We start from the raw sequence: 13589 nt of genomic DNA, 5'->3' as shown, positions 1-13589 counted from the left end.
TCAAAAAGATAACACAGGGGGTGAATTCAAGTCGTTCTTGACATCATCACTCCATATCGAAAAAGCTTCAGATTAGTATATATAATGCCTACACTTACCTTCAGGTACGCTGGAAGTCCTGACATTGTGCACAGCCTGCTGGGAGTAGTAGTTCTCGTAGTATCCAGGAGCACTTTGTCCTGGTTGATAACTGTTTTGTGGTGGCTCATCTGGGCCGTGGTAAGGTGGTACGTGCACAATGGGTGCCTCTCTCTGATGATTAATGCCGTGGCCGCCGGGAGGAATAGGGGGGCTGTATGATACGTTCATGGCCGGATTTCCGTACATTGGGGGCGGGGGGCCTGGTTTGGGTAGCGGCTCAGAATTGTACATAGGTGGGTGGTTTCCTTGGTACGGCACTCCTGTATATGGCTGGTTGTAAAAGTTTGACCTGCATTGGAGGCAAAATAATACTCCATCAGAACAGCACAGCTAATATTTAGGGATCAACATGGTGAGAGTGGATTTTTCCTCATGCAACTCAACAGTCATGTGGAAGTACGACCCGGCGATGCTGTCGGATGCGCTAAGGATGGGGTCAAATGAGCGGTATGTTTCTGTGAAGTGTACTGACAAGATAAACTTACCCATGTCTTGGGATTTCCTCCGGCTCCTCCTCCATTTCCTCCTCTTCCTCTTCTTCTTCTTCTTCTTCAGTGTTTAACACCTGCAGACAATAATAGGAATAATATCTGTAAAACAAGGGGTGATTCACTATTTTCGGAAACAGAGTCACGACACATTCTAGTCCCTGCAAGACCAATTGATTTTTCTGTGTTTGCCCCTTTTTTCCCTTTCTTTCTTCCAGGAGCATCCACATGGCAGTATGATTTTATGTAGTAGTTTTGTATGACTTTGTTTATTTTACAATTCAAGGTACTGAAAGCTAGGAAACAAAATTAATTTAACGGGCAGTGAAATGGTGAAAAAACAAAAACACAATTCTGGGTTTTGTATTTATGGTGTTCACTGTGCAATTAAGTGACCTGCAACAGCATTCTCTTCAGAGCAATACAAAGAAGATACGATTTTGGCCAACATATGGCATATGATTGCTTTTCATTGTCTAATTTTTTTTTTAAGGCAGGTGCCAAAAACGGGAAAAAAATATCCCTTTCTTGTAGCCTTCAGTGGGAGGCATGGGAAACCCTGGATGTGTGCTGCTGCCACCAGCCGGCCTCTCTGTGACTTCTTGTGATTCCCAATGAAACAATAAATTACACATTCTTGCATCTCAATTTTCTTCTTTATGGCATTTAACGTTTGAGTTAAAAATGTTCATATCTCGATAGGTCGGATTGTTTAGGAGTGAACGATACTTTAGAGGCTTAATTTTATATTTTGTTATTTTTGGATAAGGGAAAAGGGAGTAATTACTTTATTTAATAATATTTTTCAACTTTGTTTTATGCCTTTTCATTTAATTTTGCAGCCGCCTTAGGTGACTCGAACCTGTGATCATTTGTACTATATACTGTACCTAGCGATAGTAACTGTCTCTCCGTCTCTCTATTTCTTTATCTGTCTGTGTGTGTGTCTGTCTCTCTTTCCCAGTCTGCCTCTTTCCCAGTCTGCCTCTTTCCCAGTCTGCCTCTTTCACAGTCTGCCTCTTTCACAGTCTGCCTCTTTCACAGTCTGCCTCTTTCACAGTCTGCCTCTTTCACAGTCTGCCTCTTTCACAGTCTGCCTCTTTCACAGTCTGCCTTTCTTACGTGCTGTCTCTTAACTTCTCTTTGTCTCTTTCCCTGTCTGTCTCTGTCTGTCTCTCTGTCTTTGACTGTCTGTGCCTGTCTGTCTCTTTATCCGTCTCCCCACCGACATAATCCCATTCTTATTACCTCACACATAAGCTTGTTATACTATGAATGTCCTTTGTTCCTATAACAACCACTCACAGCGCTATTAATAACCTTTAGCTCACAGCTCCATTGACGTTAATGGAGGCAGGTTTGTTGGAGAGTAACTGTAAAGCGCGGGGTTAAATTTTCTCATCCAAACATAGTCTATGACTTTCTCTGAGTCACATGAGGCGTCTGTGCAAAAAACGGATTTTTGTGTACTCACTGTAAAATCGTTTTCTCTTAGCCATCATTGGGGGACACATGACCATGGGTGTTATGCTGCTTATCCATAGGAGGACACTAAGTAGATGCAAAGATGTTAGCTCCACCCCCTGGCCCAGCCAGGCTACTTCAGTTTTAGTACAAAGCAGTAGGAGAACAAGTAACAAAAAATGTGAGTGAATAATCATAACAAAAAAATACTGAGACAGAAAAAAGCTAAGGCCCAATAGGGCAAAAGGGAGGGTGCTGTGTCACCCAATGATGGCTAAGAGAAAACGATTTTACGGTGAGTACACAAAAATCCGTTTTTCTCTGACGCCTCATTGGGGGACACAGGACCATGGGACATCCTAAAGCAGTCCATGAGTGGGTAAACAAACAACACGACCCAAGGACTAGGAACCAGTCCCAGATAGCCAGGAGCGCCTACTGAGATAGGTACTCCACTATCATTTGCAGAATTTTCCTACCTAGGTTCGCCTCAGCCTGGGTATGGACTCAGTAATGCTTTGAAACAGTATGTAGGCAAGACCAGGTCGCAGTCTTACACCTCTGTTCCACTGAAGCCTGATGGCCCAAGAGGCGCCAACTGCTCGCGTGGAATGAGTCCGCAGCCCACTAGGAATGGGCTTGAGTTGTAAGCGGTAGACCTCCTGGATCACAGAGCGAATCCAGCGTTGCCTATGAAGCTGCCTCTCCTTTCTTAGGCCTTTCAAGAATGACGAACAAGGAGTCTATGTTCCTAAAGGGGCTATCCTAGGTACGTAATATCTGAAAGCCCTCACAAGGTCTAGCGAATATAGAACCCTTTCCACCCCAAGGACTGGGTGTGGACAAAAAAAAAGGCAGAACAATGTCCTTGTTCATATGAAACGGGGAAGTAACCTTCGGAAAAAAATCCGGAAGGGGGCGTAGAACCACCTTGTCCTGATGAAAGATCAAAAAGGGTTCGCGGCAAGAGAGTGCTGCCAGTTCCGAAACTTGTCTGATGGACGTAATCGCCACTAAGAATGTTACCTTCCAGGAGAGAAGAGGAAGAGAAGATTCCTTAAGAGGTTCAAAAGGGGACCTCTGGATACCGTCCAAAACGAGATTGCGGTCCCATGGGTCCAGCGACCGTTTATACAGGGAAACTAGATGGGAAACACCCTTGAGGACAGTCTTGACTTGCGGATTGCAAGCTAGGTGGTATTGATAGAATATCGAGAGAGATGAAACCTGCCCCTTAAGGGAGCTGAGGGTCAACCCCTTTTGCAACCTGACTGCAAAAAAAAATAAATAAAAAAATCAAGAATTCTGGGGATCGCCAGGGGCATAGGTTGGACATTAGATTCCCTGCACTGGGAAAGGAAAGTTTTTCACGTACGGTGGTAAAAACGGGATGAAGGACGGCTTTCGGGCACTGTACATGGTGGAGATGACCGCAGGAGAGAATCTCGCTCTTGCTAAAGTCCAGGTCTCAATGGCCAGGCCGTCAGCTTCAGGGCTCTGAAGTTCTGATGGGAAATGGGCCTTTGGGTCAGCAGGTCTGGGATGCTTACGAGGCGCCATGAGCAATTGTTCTAGTTCAGCATACCAGGTGCACCTGGGCTAGTCCGGAGCTATTAGAATCACCGGGACTCCTTCTGCCTTGATCTTCCTGATTACTCGCGGCAGCAGGGGCAGAGGCGAAAAACATGTAAGGCAGACTGAAACGACTTCAGGAGACTAGAGCATCCACGCCAATGGACTGTGGATCACGTGACCTGGCTAAGAACGCGGGTACCTTTGCGTTCAACCTTGAGGCCATTAGATCCACGTCTGGTGTACGCCAATGAGTGCAGATGTGTGAGAACACTTCTGGGTGAAGAAAACCACTCTCCGACAGGCAGTCCTTGGTGACTTAGAAGGTCCGCCGCCCAGTTCTCTACTCCTGGTATGTGGAACGCTGAAAACACAGACCCCCGTCGATTCGGCCCAGGTGAGGATCCTGAGGACCTAGAGATAAGCTGTCTTGCTGCTGGTACCTCCCTGCCGATTGACTGACGCCACAGCTGTTGCATTGTCCAATTGGACCCGAATCAAACGACCTGTTAGCAGAAGGGGGGAATGACCTGAGGGCGAGAAGATCGTGCTGATTTTCAGGATGATTTCTGGGAAGGGAAGACTCCTGGGGTGTCCAACGTCCGGAAGCAGTGTGGAGCCAGTACGCTGCTCCCCAGACTAAGAGGCTGACGTCCGTGGTCAGGAGTAGCCAATCCACTTGGGGAAGAAAAAACTCCTCGATATGGAAGAGGACTGAAGCCACCAGGAAAGCGCATACCTGACTGAAGGTGTCAGGTGAAAGGTTCGTCCAAGGAAAAGGGGCTCTTGTCCCAGGGAGCTAGAAGCGCAAGCTGCAGTGGGCGGTGGTGTGGCTAAGCAAGCAGCACTGCCTCTATAGCCGCCGCTATCCTACCTAGCACTCTCATACTGAATCGTATGGAGCGAGAAGAGTACGTAGAGGGCAGTGTACCGCTTGTTGTAGAGCAGTCGCCTTGTCTTGAGGGGAAAATATCAAGCCCCGAAGAGTGTCCAGGGACATGGCCAGGGAGGTGACGGATTTTGACGGGACCGGGGATGATTTGACTGGAGTCAGAAGCCGCCCTAAGCGGGATAGGGTGCCCACAGAGATCTGCACGTTGGTTGAGCCCTTGATGAGGAGGTCATCCAAGCAAGGCAGAACAGCCACTCTCCTGGCGTGAAGGGCACTCATGGCGGCCACCATGACCTTAGTTAAGACCCTTGGTGCTGTGGCAGAGCCGAGGGTAGGGCCACAAATAAAAAAAAATGAAGTCCTGAACCGCGAAGCGGAGGAACTTTTGGTGAGCTGGAGCGATGGGTATGTGCAGGTACGCGTCCCTGATAGCTAGGGAGGCAAGGAATTCTCCTTCGACCATAAAGGTAATAATGGACCCTATGAAGTCCATTCTGAATCTCCTTACGTGCACATGTTTGCCCAGGTGTTAGAGGTCCAGGATGGGACGAACTGACCCGTCCTTTTTTAAGGACTACGAGAGGTTGGAATAGAAGGCCTTGAACCTTTCGCCGTCCGGAACAGGTACCATCACCCGCGCCGTTTGGAGGGAGTGGATTGCTGAGGAGAAGGCCTCGTGGTGTTTTGGAGCCTTTGGGGGGGTTTGAGAGAAAAGAGTGACCAGGGGATCGGGTCCAGAATTCAATGTGGTAACCGGAAGACACAAGGTATCACACCCATTTGTGGTCTGAGGCGGCGGCCCAGATGGAGGAGGACGAGACTCCTCGGTCTTTGTCTAGACTGCCAGGACGAAGTGGACTCGAGGAGGGCTGAGAAGGTCGGGCCCTGCGTGTCTAGTAAAAAACATCCTGGCCTACAGTTGGGGGAGGGAGGTACTCTTTTCCTCCCATGGCATCAGACAAAAGAAGGGAATTTTGTTACTTACCGTAAATTCCTTTTCTTCTAGCTCCTATTGGGAGACCCAGACGATTGGGTGTATAGCTACTGCCTCCGGAGGCCACACAAAGCATTACACTAAAAAGTGTAAGGCCCCTCCCCTTCTGGCTATACACCCCCAGTGGGATCACTGGCTCACCAGTTTTAGTGCAAAAGCAAGAAGGAGGAAAGCCAATAACTGGTTTAAACAAATTCACTCCGAAGTAACATCGGAGAACTGAAAACCATTCAACATGAACAACATGTGTACCCGAAAACAACCAAAAATCCCGAAGGATAACAGGGCGGGTGCTGGGTCTCCCAATAGGAGCTAGAAGAAAAGGAATTTACGGTAAGTAACAAAATTCCCTTCTTCTTCGGCGCTCCATTGGGAGACCCAGACGATTGGGACGTCCAAAAGCTGTCCCTGGGTGGGTAAAGAAATACCTCATGTTAGAGCTGCAAGACAGCCTTCCCCTACGGGGAGGCAACTGCCGCCTGCAGGACTCTTCTACCTAGGCTGGCGTCCGCCGAAGCATAGGTATGCACCTGATAATGTTTGGTGAAAGTGTGCAGACTCGACCAGGTAGCTGCCTGGCACACCTGTTGAGCCGTAGCCTGGTGCCGTAATGCCCAGGACGCACCCACGGCTCTGGTAGAATGGGCCTTCAGCCCTGATGAAACCGGAAGCCCAGTAGAACGGTAGGCTTCAAGGATTGGTTCCTTGATCCATTGAGCCAGGGTGGATGTTGCAGCCTGCGATCCCTTGCGCTGACCAGTGACAAGGACAAAGAGTGCATCCGAGCGGCGCAGGAGCGCCGTGCGGGAATGTAGATTCTGGGTGCTCTACACCAGATCCAACAATGCAAAGCCATTACATATCGATGAAATGGAGAAAAGGAAGGTAAGGAGATATCCTGATTGTGATAAAAAGGGGATACCACCTTAGGGAGAAACTCTGGGATCGGACGCAGCACTACCTTATCTTGGTGAACACCAGGAAGGGAGCTCTGGATGACCGCGCTGCTAGTTCTGACACTCTCCGAAGAGACGTGACCGCTACCAGAAAGGCCACTTTCTGTGAAAGTCGAGAAAGTGAAAACAACCCTCAGAGGCTCGAAGGGCGGCTCCTAGAGAGCAATTAATACCCTGTGCAGATCCTATGGGTCTGACGGCCTCTTGTACGGAGGGACAATGTGATAATCCCCCTGCAGGAACGTGCGTACCTGAGGAAGTCGTACTAGGCGCTTCTGAAAGAATACCGACAGCGCTGCGACTTGTCCTTTAAGGGAGCCGAGCGACAAACCTTTTCCCAATCCAGATGCAGGAAGGGGGGAAAAAGGAGACAATGCAAATGGCCAGGGAGACACTCCCTAAGCAGAGCACCAAGATAAGAATAACTTCCACGTCTTGTGGGAGATTTTGGCAGACGTCGGCTTCCTAGCCCGTCTCATGGTGGCAATGACGTCTTGAGATAATCCTGAAGACGCTAGGATCTCGGACTCGATGGCCACACAGTCCGGATCAGGGCCGTAGAATTCAGTGGAAAAAACGGCCCTTGGGACAGTAAGTCTGGCCGGTCTGAGAGTGCCCACGGTTGGCCGACCGTGGGATGCCACAGGTCCGGGACCACGACCTCCTCGGTCAGTCTGAGACGACGAGGATGGCGCGGCGGCAAGCGGAGCTGAGCTTGCGTAGCACTCTGGGCAACAGTGCCAGAGTAGGAAACACATAGGGTAGCTGGAACTGCGACCAATCCTGAACTAGGGCGCCTGCCGCCAGAGCTCTTTGCTCGTGAGACCGCGCCATGAAAATCGGGACCTTGTTGTTGTGCCGAGACGCCATTAGGTCGACGTCCGGCATCCTCCAGCGGCTACAGATTTCCTGACACCATACTGGGTGCAGAGGCCATTCCCCTGCGTCCATGCCCAGGCGACTGAGGAAGTCTGCTTCCCAATTTTCTACGCCCGGGATGTGAACTGCGGATATGGTGGATGCTCTGTCCCCCACCCACATCAGAATCCGCCGGATTGCCTGGTAGGCTTGGCGATGCGTGTTCCGCCTTGGTGGGCGATGTCTGCCACCGCTGTGGAATTGTCCGACTGAATTCGGATCTGTTTTCCTTCCAGCCACTGCTGGAAGGCTTGCAGGGCAAGATGCACTGCCCAGATTTCCAGAACATTGATCTGAAGGATGGACTCCTCTGGAGAGAGTCCTTGACCGTCTGAGAAGGGAAACGTTCCTTTCTAGGGACGTCGACTCCCCAACCCATTGGCAAAGCATGTCCCATTGAAGTGGACGCAGTGAAACTGCGCGAAAGTGACTGCCTCTGCATGAGGCGTCTTAAGGGGTGTGACTGGCCTTGAAGGAGAGACTGCACCCCCGTCTGTAGTGAACGCTGCTTGTCCCGCGGAAGCTTCACTATCGCTGAGGGAGTGTGAAACTCCATGCCCAGATATGTCAGCGATTGGGTCGGTGCCCGATGTAACCTTGAAAAGTTGATGATCCACCCGAAACTCTGGAGAGTCTCCAGCGCCACGTTCAGGCTGTGTCGGCATGCCTCTTGAGAGGGTGCCTTGACAAGTGGATCGTCCAGTAATGATCACAGAGTGACCCTGAGAGTGCAGGACTGCTCCCACTGCTGCCCTGAACTTGGTGAAAACCCGTAGGGCTGTCGCCAGACCGAAGGGCAGGGCTACGCACTGAAGATGCTCGTCTTCAATAACGAAACGTAGTAAACGCTGGTGCTCTGGAGCAATCGGCACGAGGGGATAAGCATCCTGATGTCTATTGATGCTAGGAAAATCTCCTTGAGACATTGAGGCAATGACGGAGCGGAGGGTTACATCCGGAACCGCCTGGCCTTCACGTGCTTGGTGAGCAGTTTTAGGTCCAGAACGGAACGGAAAAAGCCACCCTTTTTTGGCACCCCAATAAGATTGGAGGAAAAAACCGTGTCTTGTTCCTGAAGAGGAACAGGGATTACCACTCCTTCTGCCTGCAGAAGAGCATCGGCTCGGTGGGGGGGGGTGGGGGGGGGGGGAGCTGAAGAATCGAGCCGGAGGACGAGAACAGAGCTCTATCCTGTACACGTGAGACACAATGTCTCTCACCCACCGGTCTGTGACCTGTGGCAGCTAAATGTACCCAGAAGCGGGAGATTCTGCCACCAACCGCGGATGCGGGGAGAGAGAGCTGAAATACATGAGGAGATCGCCTTGGCAGCGGTTCCTCCTGCTGCCTTCCTTGGGCGTGAATGAGCCCGGCCGGAATCTGAGCCCCTCTGAGCCTTTTGAGCCCTTTTAGACGAGTACAATTGGGACTTGCCCGAGCCTGGGAAGGACCAACCTCGACTGTCCCCCCAGGACAGCATTACTAGGGTAAGTCGCAATGCAGACATTGCGAGGTTAAGGACACCACCTGCGGCACAGATGTACATGTGCTCAAGACCAGCTGCGCAAGACCAGCTGAAATAGGTTAGGGTGCCCATACGGCTGCGAATGCCGGAGCAACCGACACGCTGATAGCTTCACAGACAGATTTCAACCCGAGGTCTATCTGTCTGTTAATGGCATCTTTAAGTGAATTCCCATCTCCCCTGCAACTATGGATCTAGCCGCAAGCCTGGAGATTGGGGGATCCACCTTTGGACCCTGGGTCCAGGGCTGAACCCCATCAGGGTAAAGGGATAACGTGCATCCTTAATAAGTTTGGAGAAAACGTTTATCTGGTAAGCGTGGTGTTTCTGAACTGCGTCTCTGAAGTCAGCGTGGTCAGAAAAAGTACTCAATCTACGCATGAGTACTGAAAAAGGATTTCTCCTGCTGTGAAGCTGACTCCTCCACTGGGGGAGCTGAGGGAGAAATATGCAACATTCCATTGATGGACGCTATAAGATCATTCACTATGGCGTCCCCATCCGGTGTATCCGGATTGAGAGCGGTGTCAGGACCAAAGCCCTGATCAGCTACGTCTGCCTCATCATACAGAGAGTCGTCCTGCTGGGACCTTGACCAGTGATGAAGCCGAGTGTCGTACCCAGCGAGCTAGCTTAGGCTGTCTGGGACTGCCGTCCGTGTCAGAGCCTTCACCCTGGAATGCCTGGGACCCCCCCGGAGTACTGAGTACGTTCCAAATGAGGGTGGCCAGGGAGCATTAATCAAGATTGCCCATGGCCTGTCTGGAGTGCAAAGTCTCCATCCCATGACAATCTCCGTCCCTGTCCCTGGACAGGGTTCACAGGTGGTTTCTTTGGCCACTTCTAGTAGAGACCCCGGCTGACCAAGTGCTACAGGGGAGCATTGCCCACAATGGGGGTCAGTGAAACCTGCCGGTGGAACAGTTATCTGCAGGAAAAGCAGCATAGAAAGCCTGTGTTGCTTTTTTGCTGCTGTATTCTAGTCATCTATGCAATGTACAACATACAAGCATAAACACTTCAGCACATGCAATACAAGCAGCATAGAAAGCCTGTGCCTTGGCACCCTTGCTTTTTTGCTGCTGTTGTCCAGCCATCTAGGAGAATATAGCCCAGAGTAGCGACCGTACAGTGCAATGTATAGCATACAAGCATATATACAAATGAACACTTCAGCACATGCAGTACAAGCAGCCTATAAAGCCTGTGCCTTGGCACCCATGCTTTTTTGCTGCAGTTGTCCAGCCCTCTAGGAGAATATAGCCAAGAGTAGCGACCGTACAGTGCAATGTATAGCATACAAGCATAAGTACAAATGAACACTTCAGCCATGCAATACAAGCAGCCTAGAAAACCTGTGCCTTAGCACCCTTGCGTTTTTGCTGCTGTTATCTCGCCATCTAGAAGGTCATATAGCCAAAGATAGCGACCTACAGTGCAGTGTATAGCATACAGGCATAAAATACAAATGGACACTTCGGTAGTTAGTGGGGTCAGCACTTCAGGTGCTGCTTACCGCCCGCCTATAACGCGGGTGTGTGGTCGCCAGAGCCCTGTGTTGGTTGCCCAGAGCATGTCTCCGTTCCCCAGCTCGGACGGCGTGCAGGAATGGCTGCCGGCGTCCTTCTCCAGCTCGTGTGACGAGGGGCGGGCCGTGGGCGTGCCCCAGACAAGAGCGGGAAACTGGCGTCCCACTGTGTCCAGTGAAGGGGGCTGGAGAATGCAAAGCAGACTCCAGCCCTCGGCGCTGACTGTCTGTACAGCGTCCCGCCTCTCCCCTGACTGGCAGGGCTGGAGGCGGGAACGAAACGAAAACTAGGCCGCAAAGCCGGGGACTCGAGTAATAAGCACGGCCGTCCATGTGCACGGCCAGCGCGGAAGTCCCCGGCGCACCACAAGTTCCAGCCGCGCCACAGTGTAAAAAACACCCAGCAACGGCCGGCGCGGCAGTTCCCATACATAGAGTCACTCAGCAAAGCTGTAGTGACTAATAGCACGAGCGCTCTGCGCTGTTGCCCCCGGCGCACTAACACTCCCAGCAATGCTGGTGTGTGTGTGCGCGCTTGCCCGGGGACACAGAGTACCTTAATGTAGCAGGGCCTGTCCCTGACGATACTCAGCTCCATATCCAGCAGGTTCTCTGGGTCTGTGGATGGAGCCCGGTCTCAGTGCCTGGAGACCTGTAAGATCCCACTTCACCCAGAGCCCTGAGGGGGGATGGGGAAGGAAAACAGCATGTGGGCTCCAGCCTCCGTACCCGCAATGGGTACCTCAACCTTACAAACCGCAAGTGGGGTGAGAAGGGAGCATGCTGGGGACCCCATATGGGCCCACTTTTCTTCCATCCGACATAGTCAGCAGCTGCTGCTGACTAAACAGTGGAGCTATGCGTGGATGTCTGACCTCCTTCGCACAAAGCAGAAAACTGGTGAGCCAGTGATCCCACTGGGGGTGTATAGCCAGAAGGGGAGGGGCCTTACACTTTTTAGTGTAATGCTTTGTGTGGCCTCCGGAGGCAGTAGCTATACACCCAATCGTCTGGGTCTCCCAATGGAGCGCCGAAGAAAAAAGAGCCTGTCCAGATGATCGGCAAACCATCGGTCTGGAAGGAGTACTGTGAGAGGCTTCTTAGAGACCGAGTCCGCTCTCCATTATCGGAACCAGAGGGCCTTACGGATGGCTATGGTATTTGAGGCAGCAATAACTGTGCAGGTAGCAGCGCCGAGGGAGGCCTGCATGAGGTACTCTGCCGCCGCAGCAATGTGAACTGTTACATCTGTGAGGGTCTGAGGGAAACTGGTAGTCCTGGTGCCTGTGCGACCCACATGGAAGGGGAGAGGGACCCGCGGCCTCGAGGCAGAGCGATCGAGCTGCTCCACTTGTCTGTCTGTCGGGTCCTTGAAGGAGGATCCATCAAGTAAAAGACAGGAGTGGTCCTTCAGGCAGGCGGAAGCCGGGTGAGGGTCCACCGAGGCCGGATCAGCCCAGCCCTTAGAGACAGCTAAGCCAAAGGGGTACCGGGACTCCATGAGTTTACGGATACCGAAGTGGCGTTAAAATCCCTTTTTTCTTTGAGGTTTCTTCACCCTTTTAAAAGGAGACCACAGGGTCAGTAATAGTGGATGGGAGATCTTCCACATGCAGAGTTTTGGTTGATTGCTGCAATACGTCCATCGCAGCTTGATCGCTCGGGGAGGTTGAAACCAAGGAATCATCCCGGTACAAACATCATTCCCCTTTCTTCCGGCTCCTCAGAGACCGCGGAACATGTGGGAGAACCCCATCTGTGTACCCCAGAGGGAGAACCATGGGGGTCATGCTCTTTTTTGATCTGCAACCAGTGAAGCAGAGGGCTGATTCTTATCAGAAGGACCCTCTATAGAGGTGTAATCAGGCTGCGTTCTGTCCATGGGCCCTGAGGGGTGTGAGGACGATGTTGCATAGCCAGCACCAGGTACTGGGAACTGTGCCCATTCCGGGGGACTGGGAGCCGTAGGCTCTGGGCTGGCAGCGGTTGCTGCGGTGGTGGCGGGGGGGTAAGCTACAGGGGCACCGGACTCACAGAAGGAAGAGGTGCTATCATCCCCTAGTAGCTCAGCGTCGTATAGCTGTTGCTGTAGTTGTGCAGGGCATCAAACATGTGACTGCAGCCCCTGGCTGATGAGCCACAAACTGATTGTAATGAGGGAGCAATGCTCTGCATAGCTAATATGCAAGTGAGGCTATAACTCACCCAGAACACTGATGGCCCTTCCCCCTCCCCTCCTCCTGTGTCACAGTTCCTGTGGGAAGGAGGAAGCCAGCTCTGAGAGACGCCCACAGGCCCTCATCACAACAAGAGGGAGCAATGCTCTGCAGATCCTGTGGGGGGAGGTGTGGCTTATTGAGTGTTGGAGGGGACGGGGCTTAGCTCTGACAAGAAGGCATGAGAAAATATAATAAACAAAAAAACAAAAAAATGGTGGGAAGGGACTCCCCTTCCCCCCTCCAGCCCTGCACAACAATGATGGACAGAAAAAAATCTAAGGCTGGTTTCACACTACGTTTATTTAACATCCGTCCATAACGTTTTTTAGCGGAAAAACGGATCCAGTGCAAATGCGTTTTCACTTCAATGCATTTGCAATGGACTCGCGTCCACCTGCGTTCGCATGCGTTTGCGTGCGTTAGACACAGGATCCGTACTTTTGCGTTATTTTAACATGTTTCAAAAACGCTACTTGTAGCGTTTTTTACCTTTGTCAAAATAACGCATCTCACAGGATCCTTCACATTGCGCCGCGAGCTGCAATGCATTTCAATGAGCGCTGGATCCTGCCTAGCAGAATGAGTTGAGTTGCGTTGTAACAGGATCCTGCTTTTGTACTGAGCATGCCCAGAAAGTACTGAGCATGCCCAGAACCAGTCTCGTGTGATCTGTCTCTCTCTCCTCCTCCCTATCTCTGTCTTTCCCCCTCCCTCTCCTCCCTCTCTCTCCCACCTGAGAGCTGCGGACACTCGTAACCAAGGTAAATATCGGGTATCCAAGCCCGATGTTTACCTTGGTTACCAACGTCTGCAGCTGTCAGAAGCCGGCTCCCAGTCTGGCACGTTTAGTTCCCCTCACTCCCGATCACATGACTCCAATGCCCGCCCCTAA

The 13589-nt window shown here is 51.5% G+C and overlaps 1 protein-coding gene across 1 annotated transcript in view; it reads right to left on the bottom strand.

The window, feature by feature from the left end:
- Positions 1-13589, bottom strand: part of ZC3H6 (zinc finger CCCH-type containing 6) — a 134288-nt gene that overhangs the window by 5242 nt on the left and 115457 nt on the right. Inside the window, exons 9-10 of the mRNA XM_075330155.1 lie at positions 627-706; positions 99-430 (exon numbers count right to left, since the gene is read on the bottom strand). Of these exons, the coding sequence (XP_075186270.1) occupies positions 99-430; positions 627-706 (412 nt within the window). The remainder of the gene's footprint in view (positions 1-98; positions 431-626; positions 707-13589) is intronic.

Source organism: Anomaloglossus baeobatrachus, chromosome 12 (assembly GCF_048569485.1).
Source record: "Anomaloglossus baeobatrachus isolate aAnoBae1 chromosome 12, aAnoBae1.hap1, whole genome shotgun sequence".
Classification (NCBI taxonomy): Eukaryota; Metazoa; Chordata; class Amphibia; order Anura; family Aromobatidae; genus Anomaloglossus; species Anomaloglossus baeobatrachus.
This window is presented reverse-complemented; position numbering and strand designations above follow the sequence as displayed.